Here is a 22,474-nt window from a genome sequence, read left to right on the forward strand (position 1 = left end):
TAGTTACAGGACACGGAAGTAAGATGGCATGATTAATATATAATACACAACACAAGCCTGACAAAGGAAGACATGTAAATATCGTATCGTGACATTGCCCCGTTAAATTGATTTTAGGAATTTTATCATTTGATGCGGTGTTAGGCGAGTATTTTCTTTTGTAAACAAAATATAGCTAGACTTATGTAACAACACATAAATAACAACATCCATAAACATGACGTGTATTTCCATGCTGTAAAAACGCTAAAAATATGAACGTTAAAATAAGAAATAAGTATGGTCCGCACAATATCACCATCGTAATTTTTTGTATGTGAAATGCTTAACCATAAATGTTTCATGTGTGAAAATTTTAAAGTGGTGATATTATGCGGACCTATTCAAATATCTTCAAAAGTGGTTAAATTTTATAAAATTTTCCGGAAATTTGTGTTCCGTACGTATTTTGACCACGTCAATGTAGTAGAAATGTGACACATTTTCAAAGTTTCGTTTTATTTATGAGACAAGTGTATCTTCGTCAGTATTTTGCAATGTAGAAGTTTGATTCAACATGTACTTCATTTTTGAATAATTCAGGGGGCCAAATATGATACCAAACGAACTTAGTTCTTACGTAATATTTTATTTGAAATTTCAGGAGAGATAATCTTGATAAATTTGTCTTAAGAGGCAAAACCAAAAAAATATTATGGAAGGTGTTGTCAAATTTTCAGACCTTTTTATGATATTTCAAAAGTGTTTTACTAGTTATATCATATTTTGTGGCAAAATCGACGAGTACCTCCCGAACTAACACCTAATGGGCCGTTCTATTTTTAGCACAATATACAAATCAATTTCAAGCAAAAATGGTGTATTTTCAGCTAGTCATTAAAATATTAAAAGCAGAATAATCACATATAATTTCAGTTCCGCATAGTCTATTCGAACGGTATCTTTGAATTGGTGAACATACCTTTAAAATTCATTCTCAAGATTTAAGTCATATAGTGTTTGAACTAAGTAAGATTATGTAACTTTCAAATTAAATGCTATTTTTAGTGAGTCATAAAACCCCAAGAAACTCTTAAAATAAATAGTTTCGTGGTTTAAAACACAGAATTATGCATACATTATCACTACTAAACCGGAATTTGCTTGCAAATAAATAGAAAGTCATTTATTTGGGGTATGAAATTCGGAAATTTCATCAAAAAATTATCTCCCTTTGTGGAACTCTCATGGGAAGAAGGTAAGGAAGAATGATTCACAAAGCAGATGACAACAACATGGAATGGATGGAAAGTGATGGAAGATAAATTTATAGCCTTGGTGAAAATTTCAAGGAAAGAGGGAGTTTATTTACATCAGGATTGCAAGAAGTATACTTCAGCACAATTGAGATTTTTAAATGTCCATCAGAAATTGTGTGAATTCCAGAATCATTGTGAACTGCACTACACAGCTGGTGTGCATTAACTATGATCTAGACTTAACAGACATCATCATGCCTATGCCAATCATGGACATTGACTTTAAATAAAGAACAACTTGTTGTCACCCATTACATGACAAATCTAACTCAGATGTGAAAGAGGGGAGGGGGGACTCCGTGACTCCAAAGCCGATAGATCTGCCACATTGCTCAAGCTGACAACATGCTTTCTAGACGTTCCGTCCCATTATCAATCCATCCCTTAGTCGATTCGTCCCATTACCGATCCGTCCCCTAGTTAATACGTCCCCTAGTCGATCCGGCCCAGAAAAAATAATTACTTTTTTCCAAGCTATTTACAGTACTGAATTGGTTTAATTCATCTGCGTATTTCATCTTCATGGTGTGTGTGCCTATTTTCTGTCATCAGGTAGGATGACAATAATATGCTGTTTTGATATTTGACAGCTTTTTCAAAGATCATTATACACATCACAATATTCGATAAAATGGGCTTCATTTTCAATACAAAGAATAGTTAGGTTACTGTAAGCTCGTATTTAATGATCAAAGGTTGCACAACAATGCAGTTATAAAACTGTTTTCCCTCAGGTGTTTTCACAATGATCAGTGGACAGGGGACACACATTTACATTGATTGCTATACATATTTAAATAACGATGTTTCTACAATAGTTCATGAGCACACATTTTCATAACCATCGCACTTCAAACAAAAATTATAAATCCTAAATAAACAATTTTATTTACACTTCTAACTTCGGCAGTTATCTAATAGCAGGGGCCCTACTGGGCAGCCTAGCTGCGCTATAAATCTACTGTACACCACCTCCAGTTATCTAATTTTGATAACTAACTGCAATATATATGCAAAAACGTCCCTTTGTCTTAAGTAATTATTCATTTATTATATCTTTGATAAAAAAAATTGGAGGGGCCGGATCAACTAAGCAAAATGGGCCGAATCAACCATGGGACGGACCGTCTAGGGACAGATCGACTAGGGACGGACCGACTGTGGGACGGAACAACCTGCTACCGACAACACATTCCATTGATTCTAGTAAGTTATTTTTTTTAATATCTTCCTGCACTAACAGATATTGAAATATGCACTTATGCATAAATACTCATGAAATTTTTTAAATTTTACTTCTATGTTTCTATTTGAAATTTTTAAGATATCAATTTGCTCAATGCACAATTTTCTAGATTAAAATACTGACAATATATTTAGGAAATATAATGAAATATATGTGTTTGGTGTTTGCAGACAAGACAATGCATTGAGAAACACAAAAATTGTGTCCAGATTAAGACAGATGTAAAGAAAGAGTTGAAAGGTATATGATGCAGACAAATGTCTGAATAAAATCCAATAGGAATTTAAGTGACACCTTAACATATAAGTTGATAGAATTATGGATGGAAACTGAATTAAGTCAAACAAATAAAGTAAAAATTCAGGTCCAGGATTTTTCTGGAGAATGTAAGAGCAATTTATATTGTAGTTTTTAGACATTTTTTAACTTTTAAAGAAAATGATAATAGAAATGATTGAAGGGAGGGGGTGTGCATTAATATTAATGTAACTGTAGTTTAACTACTAGGGTTTTTTTGTTCTATAAACAGAAAATTTAATTAGCAGTGCATATTGGAATCAAGATAATTTTGAAAATCAATTTTGGAATAAAATCAAATGTCATTAAATATTTATGTGTGAGTCTATGGAGATATTTGTGAGATCTGTGATTAATGAATTGAAAATCAGAAAGAAGTAAGATTTTATTAATGATTCTGTTATTTACATTGTATCATGTTTATTGCACACTTAATAATAAATGCAGGTTTAGGTAATGTTGAATGCTTCTAATCACTTTGAAACTTTCCTGTGATTTCAATAAATAAAATTTTGTTTTATGTAAGACAATTGTTCACATTATAGATGTAGCATATACCATATGTATATGTAGTATTGTATAAATATCTCTGCAGACAAATAAAAACAAATTAAAATTAAGAGTATATAAGATATTTATTTTAATTAAAACCCTGCCTATAGTGAACAGGCCAAATTAAAGAATATGTGTGGTTCCGGTTACCCGACCGTCCCTAGTTTTTACCCCCAACCCTAAACATTTTTTGACCATTTCCAAAATCAGTTACCGTATTTTGCCGAATATAATGCACACCTTTTTTCAAGATTGCATAGTATATACCACAATATAGGTTTTTGACCCGTTTTCCTTCAGCCAATATATAGATACCACTAAAATGCTAAACTGTAAACACTTATTACAAGTCATCTAACATTAGACAGAAAGTGACTTAGAACTAAAGAGTGCTTACATAAACAATAGTGCAAATTTCAGGTTGCTTGAATATACTAAGTGATCACCCTCCTTATTTTTGAAAAAGTTGAATAGATTTAAAAACTTGGAAGGGCTTGAAAACAGTACTCTAGTTGAAATATCATTTCCTACTTTCATGTTCAAAAAACATAATTTTGGCAATTGCACCGATTTTTTCCCCCTGTATTTATTTTTTATTTGAAATAAATATATAAGAATTGTCAAAACTAGGGTGATCCCTACCAATTTTGATAGTTACATGTATATCACACCATATATAAATGGTACATGCAAAGAAGTGAAAGTAAAAGAAAATTGTGTTTCCATCTAAAATCTATCATTAAAAAAGTAAATTTTTTAAAAAAATGAAATAAAATACCTACCTACCTACCTACCATATTTTTCAAGGGAGTGTAACCAGAACCACACATTATTTTATCTGGCCTCAGGCCTCAGCCTGTGTGTGCATCTGTGCATTAACAGTTTTCATGACTTTTTTGGCAATGTGTCTGCAACTATTGATTTGAAAATTTATACATGCATTTATATCAATGGGTTACAAGTCAGCCAGATAGCCAGCCAGCCAGACAGACGCACGGACAGCACAATAACATAAAACATCTCATCTAATGATGGGCGTATAAAAATTACTTCTGGTAGCTATTTCACTTCCTTTTCACTAGCATTGCTCATAGACTATCAATCTATTTAAGGCAAGGTTTGCAACAACAGGGAGATAACTCTTGATATACCTCAGTGAACTTCGCGCTTTATGACGTCATAATGAAAAAAAGCGTCATATCATAATTGAATCGAGGGAAAATATCATAATATTTACTGTTATTTACTACCGCTTTCAAGTGTCAAGCGGTGTATGTGTAACCCTCTATGACAAAATAATAATAATGTTTCTCAAATGATCATTTATAAATTATTTTCTTTGATATTATAAAAGTCTACAATTTTTTATATATACATATGTAGTATGCGCTACGGTTAATTTCAATTAAAATCATGTTGTGACCATGTAATCTCTGCGAATCTTGCAAGGGAACAGTGCTCCAAGTCACATCTGCTATCAGGTCGCAAAATGGCGACCTAGAAATATTTCTGGTCACCATTTTCAAATTTCTAGTCACCATGTTCAAAATTTCTACTCGCCATGGTAGAAGATTTTGTAAATAAGACCTACAAGTTGTTTTTTTTAAATTTGAATATCTTTCAAGAAAAAAATCAACACCCATCTATGCATTTTGTTTGTTTTATTTTTAAACTGAATAGAAATGTGCTGTGAAACATGCTGGATGCTAACAAGTCGAGTATTTACCCTGGCAAAAGTTGTATTGCATTGGGCCATCCTGTATATTTTACAGTACGCTTCTGGGGAAGAAAACCCAGCATTCCAAACAAGGATTTGCTTAAGTCCTCAATAAGTAGTCGGGCCATCACTGCTTATGCGAATAAGAGCTACTACTTTTGTTGGATCTTTTGCTGAACAATCAGTACCAGCATCAATAAGAACACTACATCCTGAGTTTGTAATTGTCTGTGAAAATTAGCAGCAACAGTTGCCCCGCTCGACTTACTCAAGTTACTGCTAATAATGCAATCTCTACCCAGAGTTGTCGTTCCTTGCATGCTCTAGCTAGCTCACTTACACCTCTGTCAATGTCTCAAAATAAGCAATGTTATTCCACATGTAAATCCACTTCTTTTTTTTTACAGCTAATTAAACGAAGAACTATTTTATAAAATATCGGGAAATGTAGGACAAGCAACTATTTGTAGATTTTTTCCCATTACAGTACTATATATTCTTCATATACCTATGTATAGGCCTGGTGCAATAGAACTACCCAATATCCACGTTTCAACCCAAATCAATGCTTCTTGTGTCACAAAAAGACTTGACATCTGCTCAATATTGTTTTATTTTTGTAACTAAAGTCAAAACCATACTTTATTTGAGTATACGTGCAATTTTACAAAAATCTTGTAAAACCCTTGAGACGTTGACAGAAGTGAAAGTGAGTGTAAGGAACGATAACTCTGGGTAGAGATTGCTAATAATGCAGTCACGGACAACGACATGTCTCTTACTGTTACCGTCAATAGTCAACACTTCCACATTTGAAAGAAGTACACTAGGTCGTGGTAAAATCGGACAATGGGTGTCCAGAAATGGTGAACGTTGCTGGCTGATTGGCCTCACAAATTCTGCTGCAGAACATTTTGCAATCTCTGTATATCAACCACGAAAATTCCTTCAGCCATTAGGACTGGGGTTCTTTCTTTACTTTTGCATTTTTCTTTAGACACAGTTACGTCATCTTTAAATGCAGAACTTTTTCCGTGTGATTCTTGAATTTCTTCGTTAAATGTACTAGACTGAGGCTTCTACTTTTTACTACTGATTGCGACTTAAATATAATCTCTAGTCGCAAAATTGATTTTCTGGTTGTAAATGCGATGATTTTACTCGCAACTTGGAGCACTGGGGAAAGTAGGATTTATTTTGATGCTGTTATAATCGATCATTGTTTGAGAATAGTATCCTCAAAGACAAGGTTCGACATTAACAAAGATAGGAATTTTTATGACATTCACAAGCATTTTTTAAAATAAACCTGACAATGCTCTCTAATTACATGCACTTCATATTTCAATGCTATGACATTTACTTGTGCTGATAGAGTGATTTATCGCATGAACTTTGAAATGTAGAAAACGCGACTGATATGATCATGTAAGAACAGTGTTTGAAATTAACCACAGACCGATAGACTGAGTCTATGTTAAATGACACTGGTCTATGCCAATTGTAATTGGGATAGACTAAATTGTCTATGTCGATTTTCTAGGTTTAAAGCAATACAGATATCCCAAAAGTTGACGTCTGATAAACGTTATGATGAAAGGAGTACATGCATTATTATGCAAATGGAAAGAAAATATGCTTTCTAAGTACAATAGAAATAAATAACAATGTTCTAAATTTGTGATATCTTTTTTTCAATGTTGCCAATCCGATGAGGTCTATGTCATCTTGTTTTGGCATAGACCCGTGGTCTATACCAAGTTTTAAACCAATTTCGAACACTGTAAGAATAAAAAAGGGGTCTTCTCTAGTACATCTTTAAAAAGTCTTAATCTTAATTTTGTCTGAGGAACATTTGCATAACGTCGACATAAAACAGATTCATTAGTGTAAATTTTACTAACTTTACGTTACCCCACCCAACCACCCCTAGATCCACCACTGGGCACTGACCGGGCTTTATATTGTCACGAAGGTTACAGTTGTATGTTCAACTATGTAAACAAACATCAAGCAATGGAACAAGGAGAGAGAATTTATTTCAAAGATGTAGTATATCAGACAGGTTCGGGCTAATGTAACACAGTGTTCGAAATTAACCATTAGACCGATAGACCGAGTCTATGTCAAATGACACTGGTCTATACCAATTGTAATTGAGATAGACCACATTGTCTATGCCGATTTTCTAGATTTAAAGCAGTAAAGTTATCACAAAGGACCTCTACATGGTCAGTTGACGTCTGATAAATGTTATGAGGAAATGAGGATACCGCTATGGAAATGGAAAGAAAATATGCTTTCTAAGTACGTTAGAAGTAAATAAAAATGGGTTTTTTTGGAGATATTTTTTTTCAAAGTTGTGGTCTATGCCAATTCGATGAGGTCTATGTCGTCTTGTTTTGGCATACATGTAGACTTGTGGTCTATACCAAGTCTATACCCAGTTTTAAACCAATTTCGAACACTTTATGACGAAGCAGGACCGTAGAAAACTCGCCGCGGGATATTGATAATATTGTATTGTATTGAATTTAGAACAAAAAAAACCCTCGACACCTTAATTTCTAATAAATGTGACACTTGACAAATAAATATAAATATCATTTTGGGGCTGGAATTGTATCTTATCCATGAAAATGTTCAATGCACTCTTCAAAAGTTGTACAATTATGAAACAAAGTGACAAATCGCATAAATGAAATAATTCTTTTTAATCTGTTACCATGGAAACAAGGCCCGGTTGGGTAGTAATTCTATATGCTTTCTTTAATATTTATGGTCCAAATATTATGTTTAAAGTCAAAAATTTCTGACGTAGACCTTGTAAAGCTGCTCAATATACATTTTCTGTTGCCATGGCAACCAATTTAAATTTTATTCAAGATATAAAAAGTGTTATTTTTTGTGTTTTAAAATAACATTTTTCTACCACTTAATATCTTATAGATAATACTCTTTTTAAAAATTCTACCAGCTTTTTACCCCACCATTAAGTTTGCCTCGTGTAGTTTTTATACCACTAGTATTCCCTTTTGTACAGAGATCCCGAAAATTCCTACTGAACATAATGATATGCAACCTACTTTGTTCACTACATGTCAAAATGTTGCAAACCTTACCTTAAAATGAGATATCAGATCCACTCGCATACTCCCATACTCAATGTTATGTATGTGAGCGGATCACATTTAATCATTACTCTAATACTTTATGAAGTAAAATAGAAATGAAAACAAAAGAGTTTAAGTAATTCCAAATGGGATAAAGTTATATTGCTATTAGTTTGGATAAATCAACATAGTATGAAAATCACCTGTATACAGTAACAAAAAGTGAAATATGGCATTTTATTATGATGTGCCAACAGAGACTCCCAACATTTTATAAATTCCACAAACCCAATACATTCATATACAAAAATGACATGCATGCATTTCCTTCTTCCCCTTACTTACATTGACACGCCCCCTGGCAGAAGCCACACCTCTGCCCTGAGCTCGGTTTGATTTCCGTGCCCTTAGCCTTCCATCTTCATCTAATGCCTCCGGATCACTGATGTCATCATTTGACCACTCCTCCTGGTCATCTTCATCATATGATTCATTATCAATGTCTGGTGAACGATCTACAAAAACAATATGCTTAAAAGATCAAATGCTCTCCTGAACTAGAGAAGAATCAATATCTAGAATATGATGTGGTGTGGACACAGAATATGAATTTTTGTCAACAATTAAACTACAGAAATTCAGACACCATTACATGGAGCCATATTAAACAGGTTTGCTGTGGAAACCTGATTTAAAAATTTACTCTGGAACTCCGTTTATCTGTACTCCCACAAAAATAGTGATGGGCAATCGGTTTAAAATAATAATTAACTAGTTTTAATTGTAACGGGGACCGTTACATATGTTCCCCAAACCTCCCCCAATTCAAAAGTGATGTCATTGTAAACCTATAACAAACAAGAGATGTTTGTAAAACACATATACCCCCCATGGTGCAAATTTGAAAAGGGTTATACACACACTTCATTTAATTGATAGTATTATCATCAATTCAAAATATTGAGCAGACAATATCTTCCTATGTCAAGAGTGAATTGACCATGTGACCTAAAATTCAATAGGGGTCATCTACTCCTTATGCTGTACCAGTGTACCAAGTTTGGTACATGTCAATCAAGCAAATAATTCTTAAAATATAGGAGACAATATATTACTATATCCAGTTCAACTATTGACTTTTGACCTCAAAATCAATAGGGGTCATCTTCTCCTGAAGACGTACTAGTGTACCAAGTTTGATGTCTGTCAAGCAAAGGGTTCTCAAGATATTCAACGGACAGTATATTCCTATGTCCAGTTTGACCCTTGACCTTTGACCATATGACCTCAAAATCAATAGGGGTCATCTACTCCTTAGGATGTACCAGTGTGCCAAGTTTGATGTCTTTCAAGCAAAGGGTTCTCGAGATATTGAGCGGACATTATATTCCTATGTCCAGAGTAGATTTACCCTTGACCTTTGACCTTTTGACCTGAAAAACAATAGGGGTTATCTTACACTCATAGTCAACCCACATATGAAATATCATTATCATTAAGTGAATGGTTCTCAAGATATTGAGCGGACAACACGTGGTCTACAGACTGACCGACAGTTGCAAAACAATATGCTCCCTCTTTTTCAAAGGGGGGCATCAAAATCATTTTATTTTAGCCTTTAATTACATGTAGTACATTCAATATAGTCATTTCAAAACCAAGAAATGAAAGAAAGCGTTGCACGCGCATGCGTATACGATTCCGCACTTTTGTTAATGTCATTCAACAGGAATTTGTATCATATACCCACAGTATGAATTTCATAACGTTTCCATTAAATATAAGGAAGTTATAGCGATTTTAAAATCGTCCAATCAGAATTCAGCACACGTGCATGCACGTGCTGAGCAGTAATTTTAACCAAAGCAATTTGTAAGGAGTACCAAGACACATTTAAACCCTTAATATCAATAGAATTTGATGAAAAACAAAAACGTTATCGTCCTTTTAAAATTTAACATTTGAAAAACGATGCACGCACATGCGTGTGTGGGTTGCATTTTTTGTTACACTAATATATAGAAAAGGATATTATCTACCTATATTGTGAATATCAACTAATTCGCTTCATAAATAAGATAGTTACAAACGTTTTAGTATTATCCAATCAAAAAGAAGTGCACGTGCATCCGCATGCAGATTGGTAATTTTGACCATGCAAATCTCAATATCTACTTATGATATCAATATCAAGCCATTTCAATGAACAACAAAAAAGTTAGACTGATTCCAAAGTTAGTGTACAAATTTTATAATGCATGTGTATGCGCATGCAGACAAAATAACTATCATTTTTCATATCTACAAATAATATACGATCATCTTATTTAGGTTTCATATCGATCCCTTTAATATTCTGATTTTCCATTTTTTGTACCAAAATTGCAATGCATGTGCATACGCGTGCATGCACATGCAGACAAAATGAATATCGTCTTGCACATCTACAAACGCTATACTATCATCCTGGAAAGTTTCTTATTGATCCCCTTTGTAGTTTCTGAGAACACTCCCGGACGAAAAAGTTCCGGAAAAAAAGAATAATAACAAGCTACAACTGTGTTGGGGTGCCAACACAAATGTCTCCAAACACCTCCCCATGTCAGAAAGGAATGTTGATGCCAGAAATGGAATCCTCAAAAAACCCTACAAAGTAAATAAGTTGAAATCCGACGGGCTTGATTTGTGGCCGCCATTTTGTTAAATGGCAGCCATTTTGAAATATTTGAAAATAAATAGGAAGGAAAAACTGATGCTAGAAAAGAACTGTGGACCCTCAATTGACCCAAGAACCCAAATTTTATAGAGATTTTAACACTTTGAAATATTTTGGTATATGCATGGCAGCCATTTCGAAAATGGCAGCTCAAAATTTTTTTTTTGATGGTGCAAATGTACCCAGGGTCTTCAGATTACCCTAGAAAGAGAATTTGGTTGAAATCCGACAACCTTGTTTTTTTGACGTTTTTTGGTGGCCATTTTGAAACGGCGGCCATTTTGAAAAGTTGATTGCACCCTTCCTCATGACCCCTTATCAGCTCACAAAGTTTGAAGTCAATCAGTCGAAGCATAAAATCAAGCGGACAAATTTCTCACTAAAGAAGAGGAAAAATAAGAAGAAAATAACGAGCTATAACTGTGTTGGGATGCCAACACAAATGTCTCCGAACACTTCCCCATGTCAGAAATGGTTTTTAATTCCAGATATGCACTCAGGATCCTCAAAAAAACCTAAAAACTAAATTTGTTTGAAATCCGACGGATCTGATTTTTGGCCGCCATTTTCTTCAATGGCGGCCATTTTGAAACATTTGAAAATAGATTGGAAGGAAATACTGATGCTAGAAATGAACTGTGGACCCTCCAATTACCCTGTACTTAATATCTCAATTTTACTTTGGATGTCAGTTTTCTACACTGTACTTAATATCCCAGTTTTACTCTGGATGTCAGTTTTCTACACTGTACTTAATATCTCAATCTTACTCTGGATGTCAGTTTTCTACACTGTACTTATCATCTCGGTCGTATACTCTGGATGTCACAGTTTTCTTAACTGTACTTAATATCCCAGTTTTACTCTGGATGTCACAATTTTCTACACTGTACTTAATATCTCAGTCTTACTCTGAATGTCACAGTTTTCTACACTATACTAATTTACAAAATTTTCTAGTCTTCAAATTGTGGCTGGTATTATAAGGATAATACCAGCCACAATTTGAAAACTAGAAAATTTTGGTCAGAGAAAGATCAAGATCGATCAGGTGTGCAAATTGATTGACCAACTGGCCAGGTGGGAATTATTCACTGGAGGTGTGAAAAAAAACACAAGTGGCCTCTATAATTTCTATTGTTTACCTGTATTGTCAAGGGTGTTAAGTGACACTTGGCTAATCCAAGTGACCCTTCCAAATTCTGTACAAAATGTAAACAAGAGGCCCATTGGCCACATCGCTCGCCTGAGTCACCTTGGCTCATATTTAAAGATTTTTCCTGTATATTCCCACGTAAAACTTTGATCCCCTATTGTGACCCAAACCTACTCCCGGGGGCCATGATTTTTTCAAAATTGAATCTGGACTAGGTCAGGAAGATTTAATGCGAATGTAAACTTTTCTGGCCCAGTGATTTTTCAGAAGAAGATTTTTAATCATTTTCCCTATATATATTTGTATGCGAAAATTTATCCCCTGTTGTCACCTCATCTTATCCCCAGGGGCCATGATTTTAACAAACTTGAATCTGCACTATGTTAGGAAGCTTTCATGTAAATTTCAACTTTCCTGGCCCAGTAATTTTTTAGAAGAATACTTTTTAAAGATTTTCCCTATATATTTGTATTTAAAACTTTAACCCCATCTTGTGGCCCCATCCTACCCCCGGGGACCATGCTTTTTACAAACTTAAATTTGAAATATGTCAGAAAGCTTTCATGTAAATATCAGCTTTTCTGGCTCAGTGGTTCTTGAGAAGAAGATTTTTTAAAGATTTTCCCTATATATTTGTATGTAAAACTTTGATCCCCTATTGTGGCCCCATCATACCCCCAGAGGCGATGCTTTTAACAAACTTGAATTTGCATTATGTCAGGAAGCTTTCATGTAAATCTCAGCTTTTCTGGCTCAGTGGTTCTTGAGAAGATTTCTAAAGATTTATCCTATATATTTGTATGTAAAATTTTGATCCCCTATTGTGACCCCATCCAACTCCCAGGGGCCATGATTTTAACGAACTTATATCTGTATTATGTCAGGAAGCTTTCATGTAAATTTCAACTTTTCTGGCCCAATGGTTCTTGAGAAGGAGACCATTAAATGACCCCACCCTATTTTTGCATTTTTGTGATTATCTCCCTTTTGATAGGGACATGGACCTTCATTTGAACAAACTTGAAAGCCCTTTACCCAAGGATGTTTTTGGCCAAGTTTGGTTGAAATTGGCCAAGTGGTTCTGGAGAAGAAGTCGAAAAAATGTAAAAAGTAAAAAGCTAGATGGACGGACGGAAAGACGAAGTACAACAGGCGATCAGAAAAACTCACTTGAGTTTTCAGCTCAGGTGAGCTAAAAACTGTTGGGAACATATGAAATTAATACAGTATCAAACGCCATATTGTTGCACCATACTATCGTATGGATAATAAAAAACCCAAGACTATTAATGATAATTATTAAAAGAGAAATTAATTTTCTTGGTTTCCATAGACTTAAAATTCCTTAGAAATATTCAAATTACAATTTCATCTTTAGGCCAACTTTTTTTTAACATCTGTTTTACGGGAGCGCCGACCCGAATTTAAGCAAAATTGAAATAAAATTAAAACTACCCGTTCGTTGTTTTTTTTTTTTTTATTTCTCCCACCGACAGTTCTCAGTTGAGTGGGGGGGGGGGGGATAAAATGAAAATGGCAAAACGTCAGTTTGGTTCCCGTCCCCGCCACTCATTGATCATTCATTTGGAGTAAGTGGTGGGGACGGGAACCAGCCTGATAGGGTAATTTATAAAGGAGACATGTCATTGGCTGATTACTCGGAGATCATCTAATCACAGACCTCAAAACGTATGATGGTATTAGTGCCAAGATGTCAGACTCGGGGCATCAGGCATTTGCCTATTTTAAGACTATTACTATTGACCATGATAAATCTTCCAAGTCAACTATCAAGAAAGTTAACCTCGCTTTCTCTGTGAATGAGGTAATAACCCCTCTGAAAATAAATCCCACTTTTTTGCTTAATTGAAGGATATCCCTGGAAGTCCTGGGACTTCCTTGTGAAGTCCCACTTCTCCCATGTCCTAATGCAGTGGGATAATACAGGACTTCATGTTTCTGCATTTGTCCTGGAATATCCCACTTACATCAAGAGTGACTTTGCAAGAATTTCTAGGACATATTTATTACCTAAATGTCTTACAAAGTCCCACTCTCATAGCAGCAGGTTTTTCTAGGACATTCTTGTGTTTTTCAGGACTTTATTATAAAATGAAGACGAAAACATCGTCCCAGAAATTCCCTAAAAATCTCATACTTGATACATTCAAGATAATGCAAGACTTTACATTGCTTTCCAGGACTTCGTATTAAAAGTATGCAAAGAGAGAAGTCTTACAATTACCCTCAAAATCTTACAACCAGTGAAGTCAGATTATAAAGGACTTTAATGAGGGTTACAGGACTTTTAGATATTAATTGTTACAAAATTAAATCCTTGTCATATCAAAGAAAAGATTTTACATTTTCTGGATTACCTTGACATGTCATTGCTACATAGTTCAGGCTAAAAAAAACCTATAAGAACAGTGAATGATTCGTGGATAAGAACATTTATGTATACAACAACAATCATGTCATAATAAGTTGTAATAGAAAAGACTATATTTCATCAAAAGTAGACTTGAAAAATGTTGGCTATGAGAACACTTCTTATAAATTTATAATGACAACAATCTGAACTTGAATAAAAATCACTTTACTGTCAAATGCGCTATTGAAATCCTCAATGTCACTTGAAAGACTACCATAATTTGAGTTTTGAAATGCTTCATCACAGGAGTTCAATCGGGTTTGTCATGTTTTTTTTTTAGGTTAGAATATTGTCCAGTGTATTATTAAGATCATTTTGATAACAGATTTCCAGTTCCTGGGCTACCTTCTTCAAAATAAAGAAGATCCCTTTTTGTGAAAGAATGTTCAAAAATTCATCAGATTCTGTGGTAGGCTTTTCCATTTCCAGAGATGACATAGTGGCATTAATGTTCGAAACTGAACTTAAAAAAATGTCTGTATCAAAAGGATTGCAATTCAGGCTCAAGTGATGATAAGTTAAAAGGATTTTCCAATGTCACGGTCGTATCACTTGAAGTACCAATGGCATATCAACTTTTGGATGTCACCACTGAAGATTGCAGTTGATGTTTTAATATTTAGTACATTTAGGAATTCGCATGTTTACATCTTTCTTGCACAGCATGTACCTTTTGGGTTCTCAATCTCCTGCAATAATAATTAATTACAAATTATTAATGAAGAAACTTAATTTTCAAGACACTGATTAAAAATTTTATATTTAGTAAAGTTTCTTTGACACATCAATGTTTTGAGGTGCAAATAGCAATAAATTATCACTGATGGATACAATCAGCTTGCCATGCTAAATTTTGTAACCGTACTGTCCGTAGTTATTTTACGAAGCAGTAATAATTACAGAACAAGGTCAACTGATCGAAACAGAATCATAATGATGGATATCCATGATACAATGTTCTGGTGATTATACCCTTTCCATCTAGATCGAACCAGTCAATGGTTTACGTTAAAAAAAAGAGTAGTTTGTTTTGATATGTTAAGCTGTAAATAGAATGATTGTATCGAGGAATTTCGAGTGGTCCAGCGATCAAGCGTGTATTTTTCCAATGCATGTACTCATTTACAAACGTAAACAAAATAAGCATATGGTACTTACAGAGTGTCATCCGTTACCCCGTAGTCCTTTTTCATTCCGATGTTATTGATTTCCATTCACAAATCTTTAAATCATAAATGACTTCTTTGAAAGTTGTAACTTCCGGTGATGTCGTTTCGGTCAACTTGTACAATGTACGAAGCTTGTCGTGTTTTTTTCTTCTCCCCGTTCTAATTCGATATAAGATATATCATGTATAAAATATATCATATGTATATATATGAAGTCTTATACACTGGGTTTCCACTGGTCGATTGTATAACTTTTTACTGATCGTCTTTTGGTTACGTGTTGACCTGGGGACGAGTCAGTCAGTGTACGAGCTGACGTTCACGCAAGTGATCAAAGCGCTTTTTTTTCAATGTTCCTTTCTGGGCACGAAGTCAGGGAAATATTCGCAAGGATGGAGAACATTCAACAGAATCAGTATGCAATCAAGCATGGAATGGATTCCAGATAGGAATATAGGATTCACCTTACACTCAGAAACTGGGGGATAGGCCTAGTTGTTCAAAATACACGGCGTTACTGGTTAGTATTTTTACTTTCGGTTTGTAATAATTCGTCTTTTTTGGTAGTCTAGTGGAATTGTCACACCTTAACAAATTATCATCCTGTTTCCAATATTTTTATCTAGTACATGTTCTCTTTCATTGTAGCATGGACTTGAAGAGATAGTTATGAATTTAGAATATCATCAAATGACTTTTAATAAGGCACTGTTTTCAGTGGATGAACCGACATCATGCAGTGTGACAGGAAAACGCCCGTGAGACCAAAGATGGCTTAGATAAAAGGGAAGATGATGCAGAAGGTGCATATATACAAGTTCAAGACATAGATATTTCAAATTTTGCATGATGTTCATTTACAAAACCTGTTATGCAACCTCTCAAATAATTCATTATGCTATCTTTTAAGCCTCTGTACCAGAGAAAAATCCAGAGATGGCCCTCAAAGAAGTTAGAAACAAGATGAGAGACCGTCTCAAGTTGTTTAGGTCTGGAGCCACCTTCCCCCACCCACGAGTCGAAGAAATAGATCTTTGAACCAGGTTACCCGTGACATCAAGATAAACAAAATTCAACTTCAGGGACAATTTGATAATACCTGTTTAAAAATTTTTTTTTAGCTCACCTGGGCCGAAGGTTCAAGTGAGCTTTTCTGATCAAAATTTGTTCGTTGTCTGTCGTCGGCGAAAACTTTTCATTTTCATCTTCTCCAGAACCACTGGGTCAATTTCAACCAAACTAAGTGACACAAAGCACCCTTGGGTGAAAGGCTTTCAAGTTTGTTCAAATGAAGGGCCATGCCCCTTCAAAGGGGAGATAATTGCAAAAATACGGTGGGGTCATTCAAAAATCTTCTCAAGAACCACTGGGACAGAGAAGCTGAAATTTACATGGAAGCTTCCTGACATAGTATTGATTCAAGTTTGTTAAAACCAATGACCTGGGGGGGGGGGGGGGGGGGGGGTTGGATTGGGTCTCAATAGGGGATCAAAGTTTTACTTACAAATATACAGGGAAAATCTTTATGAAAATTGTCTTCTCAAGAAACACTTGGCCAGAAAAGCTGAGATTTACATGAAAGCTTCCCGACATAGTGTAGACTCAAGTTTGTAAAATTCACAGGGTTGTCACTAACGCAAGAATAGGATCACAGAAATTTCATTGGGGTTTGTCTGATATGGCGAGTCCCGCAGACGTGTCTCAGACTCTGAGTAAAAATCATAATTTTACTTAGAAGCCCTGATTTGTGTATTAATTAAAACTCATAGGAAAAAATCTAAGTAAAACGTTACGCTCTAATGTGAACCGAGATGATACCACAGAGTTCACAGTGTCCCAATCCGACTTGTTTGTTTAGTGCAGTCAATTAGGTGCAAATTAGAATATAATATTGAAATTTAGATACAAAGTAAAAAACATTTTGCCACTCACAGGCAGTTATTTATATATGTTTCTTTTTCTTTTTTTTACAAATCAGGATCTATATTTAATTATAAATGTTTGTCTTCCGGTAGCCATTTTTATTGGAATTGAAAGTAGCGTAGTTTGTAAACTTTGGTAGATTTTACATCATTTTACAAACAAAATTAGTACGCATCTATTTTATCACAATAATTATTTAATTAAAATTTTGTTTAATACTGAATAGGGTTGTAACGATGATAGAGGATTCGGGGAAGTAATTCTGTTTGCAATGGGCAATTAGTTGTATGAGACCGAGTCGTGAATGATTACTTTTAATTTCATGTGTACAAAGTGATCACTGCACTGTTATGCATGGGCTTGGCGAAAATTAACTGATTTTTGCCATTTGTTGAAGATGAAAGTGAACAGAGGTACGACATTAGCTTGTGTTCACTCGGTATAAATAAAGGTGTAGGAAAAATCTAAATGACTCTTTAATTCAACTTTCATGGGACTCGTCAAATTTTCATGGGACTCAAGCTGCTTACAAACCATGATACCGAGACTCGTCTTCAATATTTTCTAGTGACAACCCTGAATCGTGGCCCCCAAGGGTAGGTTTTGGCCACATTATAGGGATAAAAGTTTTACAAGTATATGGGAAATCTTTAAATATGGACCAAGATGACTAAGGTGAGCGATGTGTCCCATGGACCTCTTGTTTAATTATTTGTTTACGTGAGAAATAGTGCTTTTTAGCTCACCCCAGCCATAATTTAAATGAACTTTTCAAAGTACTTGCTTTGGAAGTTCATATAAGTATTGCTGAAATTTATGTATATGTATGTTAAATAAATTTTATTATCAGATTATCATTTTGATTCATAATTTCATTCTTAATTGCCACTTTTACAGAAAAGATATCACATATCCTGGATCTCGAGTTTTATTCCACAGTAGGGTAAGACCAAAACAGGTTAGTAGGATAAATTGGGACTTTCCAGGAGTCCTGCATCAACTCAAAAAGCAGGATTTTTAGGGAGATCCAATAAAATCCTGCAAAATCCCAGTCCTGTCTACTGGGACTTTCCAAGACATGTCCAGAAGAATCCCACTTTCTCCCCTTTCAGATTGCAGGATTAAGTGAGACTTTGCAGGACTATAAAAGGCAAATTTAAGTGTTCAAATTATCCTTAAAAGTCCTGAAATGTCCCACTGCCAATACCGTCCCTCTAATTCCTTGTCAATCTCAGTTTCAAAAAAGCAGGACTTTTCAGGACAATCCTGGGATTTTGTCTTGGGACTTCCTGGGATATCCTGCTGTATTTTCAATGGGGAAATTATCCTTAAAAGTCCTGAAATGTCCCACTGCCAATACCGTCCCTCTAATTCCTTGTCAATCTCAGTTTCAAAAAAGCAGGACTTTTCAGGACAATCCTGATAAATCCTGGGATTTTGTCTCGGGACTTCCTGGGATATCCTACTGTATTTTCAGAGGGGAAACGAGATGGACGATTCTGTTGCTGTTCTAAAATGTTGCGGCGAGGGTCACGTGGAGGTAGACAGCAGTGTTACGTTCCAGGTTTTACAAGACTTTGGGTATGTATTATCACTGAAATATTTCATTGACACAACTTGAAATGTCACTTTATAGATCTTTCAATACTCAGTGTTTGTTTATCAAAGTACACGTGGAGACAGATTGAGAATTTAACGGGATCTATGACACTAAATTCTGATGAAATTTCATCCCCAAAGACTTGGAGCGATCTACATATCAACTAAATGCCGACATCTAATATATAACAATTCATCTATTAACAGTTGTAGGACAGTGACCGTGCATGTTAAGACCCTCACAAGCCCTGAAAAGTCGGCATCTACACCTACACGTACCAAGTTTGATGTGTTAATGAAAGCGGCGCGCAGCTATGAGCACTTTCCAGATATATACGGTGAATATTTGATTTTAATGTCAGATGAAGTTACAGATTTAACATACTAGTAATCATACTATCTTTTCCAAATCTTTCTATGTATTTCCAAAAATAATATTTTCAATTAAGTTTATCAATTACAGTGGAACCCCGTTATTACGTTCCCCCTTTAATACGTTAGTCCGCATATTACGTTGGAATTTCAAAGCACAAAACCATTTCTTAACAAACCTATATAAAATAGACCTCGTTATTACGTTGTCCTAAGATGCCGGGACTCGGTATTACGTTATAAAAATTCCGACGAAAACGTAATAAACCCCTAATTATTCAATAGTGATTCTCAAAATAATAAGCCATTCACACCTTGACTGCCTGAGGCAGTCACCACGTAAATTTCCTGATCTGTTTGGGGATTAGAGACGCTTGACTGATCACGCTTCGATAGATCTTGCGACATCAATACAGGTGAATACCCCGTATCGAAGCCAGTGATAAACAATTAAATAATGTTTATTTAGAAATTGTACTCTATGAAAGTTACTTCATTTTTCATATTTTGATAATCAAAGAAATAATTTCTCAACTACCTGCGTGTTCAGCATTGTGTGATTACCTTCGCTATTAAAACTCTATTTACGGACAGCTTTGGTACCAAACATGAAAGACAAGATTTATCGTAGCAATGTTAAAACCGCTTGGGTAACTTCTTGGACATAGGTGACTAAAGGAAGTGTTCAATTAAAAAATTGTCCGTTGTTTCGACATGCAGCTTTGGTGTTCGTAAATCTCGTCCATACATACACCGACCAAACTGTCTTGTGTTATCGGCCGATTCGTGCACGGCATTTACCTCTGTGAATATTCTAAAATCCCCTGATGCGCACGTGATTTTAGTGCCATCATTTAGCGTTGTAAATGAAATCTTCGTGCATCATTATATTTTTTTTTTATGTGGATTGCGCTTAAATTGTTCTCCGTGTTTATCGTTGGTGAGAAAAGTGTGTAAGTGTTGGGTATCGTGTGCGTTTTGTGTCTATAGTTTTGTTGTTTTTTGGATGGGATTTTTTTTTATTGCGTTGTGTATTGTGTAATTCGCGAACTTAATAAAAACGATGTTTTGTTATTTTTTTTAATACGAATGTTGAATACGAACCGGAACGAGTTATTGAGAGAAATTTACATGAACGCATTGTTTTAAAGTTGAACAAAATGGCGGTCCAAACGAATGCAGAAAAGCAACGTTTATCAAAACATCCTTATGAATCCTACACCAGAAATAAAGAAAAGGGATAAGAACATGAAGAATTACGGACATTAAAGATAAGATGTAAATAAAACAAAGTATCATAGTCTTTTAAACAAAGAAACAGTAAACATATATTCACACACCCCTTCACGGAGTACCAACGGACGATATACAATTTCCAAATGATATTTTTAATGGATTTCACTGGGAACGTTTATTACGTTGCCCCCGTTATTACGTTATTTTATCGTGACAAAATGGAAAACGTAATAACGGGGTTCCACTGTATTACATTTGACAGGGTTTTTTTTTTTTTATTGAAACCGGAACATTTTAGATGAAATGGTATTGCATTTCAGTGGGATGATTCAATACTTTTATAATTATATATATATATATATATATATATATATATATATATATATATATATATATTAATACAGGGCTTCAAATAACAAAACGGATGAACTTTATAACCATATTGTGTCCTCGTTAAAAGAAAAAAAGTGGGGCTTTACATCACAGCAGTTTTCGTCTCTTGGAAAGCATGTTGTGGCAACACTGACTGAAACCCTCTGGTACTTGGATCCATTTTGGGGGAGACTCAAATCAAGAGGAATTCATATTCCTGATCCTCTAAAGCCAATGACTGGATATCGAGATTGGAAGGCTCAAAAGAAGAAAACCCCACAAGTATGTGTAAATATTTTTAGATCAATATGTAATCGATTAAATTTCAAAACAATAATCTGATACATAAGGTATGTATCCGAGAGCTCCCTTTTTTAATATTACTGTCCAGCATGCTCTAGTAATTTTTTATACATGCATTGCACTCAAAAATTGAACCCAATCTAATGATTTCACACCAATATATTCCATGAGTATAACATTGAAAAGATACTGGAAGACTGGCTAAATTTTTGCTTACAAATGCTCTATATAGTGAAAATTTACAAATTTCCCACAGAATTGATGCGAGTCAATTAACTTAAATATTGATAAGGTGACAAGTTTAATAATTATATATATGGAGACAAAAGCTACAGAGGCCAGATTAGAATAACAAAATGGGGAGTGAGCTGTCAGAGTCAATTATGTGCAGATGTTTTAATCTATTATTGCTGAACTCTCTGGAATTTGGTTGAACTTTTAACTATTATAGATATTAATGAAAATTTACTCTTTAAAACATGTGCTTTTATTACAGCTTTCTTGATTTGAAGACTACCTGTGAATCAATCTCAGAGTTGCTTCTATTGCCTTGGATAAACGCAGACAGTAATAGAAAGTTCAAAACTATCATTGAAGATCTTGTATTCCAAATGAACAAATACATTTCCTTTCTAAGTGGAATGAAAGAAAGAGCTAAGACTAACAATGAAAAAAAACAGAACCTGTCAGAGACTTTAAGTACAACTGGGAGTTAAAAACTCTCAGCAAATGGAGCGGGTACCTCTACTCACTCTGATTATGATGCCATTGACAAAGCAATACTATCCATCCAATAAGAGCCATCCATATACAGCTTTCTGAATATTTTGAATCTATATTTCATCCTTTCCTTGCTGCTTTTAGAACTGGGTATGGATGTCAGTCCACCTTACTTAGGATCATGGAAGACTGGAAGAGAGCCTTGGATGAGAATAAGTATGTAGCCGCAATTCTTATGGATCTCTCTAAGG

At 34.8% G+C, this 22,474-nt stretch overlaps 1 protein-coding gene and 2 long non-coding RNA genes across 13 annotated transcripts in view; 1 reads left to right on the plus strand and 2 right to left on the minus strand.

Moving 5' to 3' along the window:
• LOC125648853 (phosphofurin acidic cluster sorting protein 2-like) overlaps positions 1 to 22,474 on the minus strand; it is a 328,050-nt gene that overhangs the window by 231,030 nt on the left and 74,546 nt on the right. For all 11 annotated transcript variants that reach the window (XR_008802948.1, XR_007360461.1, XR_007360460.2 and 8 more), the window contains one exon: positions 8,569 to 8,738. Coding sequence is in view for 8 of the 11 variants with exons in the window: in XM_048875849.2 (XP_048731806.1) it covers positions 8,569 to 8,738 (170 nt within the window). In the remaining 3 variants the exon portion in view is untranslated. The remainder of the gene's footprint in view (positions 1 to 8,568; positions 8,739 to 22,474) is intronic.
• On the minus strand, positions 14,366 to 16,044 carry LOC130054634 (uncharacterized). The gene is made up of 2 exons (XR_008802959.1): positions 15,688 to 16,044; positions 14,366 to 15,218 (listed from the first exon to the last, which is right to left on the minus strand). It is a non-coding gene; the product is annotated as an uncharacterized LOC130054634 (long non-coding RNA).
• On the plus strand, positions 16,006 to 18,473 carry LOC125648888 (uncharacterized). The gene is made up of 3 exons (XR_007360489.2): positions 16,006 to 16,218; positions 16,347 to 16,501; positions 16,609 to 18,473. It is a non-coding gene; the product is annotated as an uncharacterized LOC125648888 (long non-coding RNA).

Source organism: Ostrea edulis, chromosome 5 (genome assembly GCF_947568905.1).
Source record: "Ostrea edulis chromosome 5, xbOstEdul1.1, whole genome shotgun sequence".
Taxonomy (NCBI): Eukaryota; Metazoa; Mollusca; class Bivalvia; order Ostreida; family Ostreidae; genus Ostrea; species Ostrea edulis.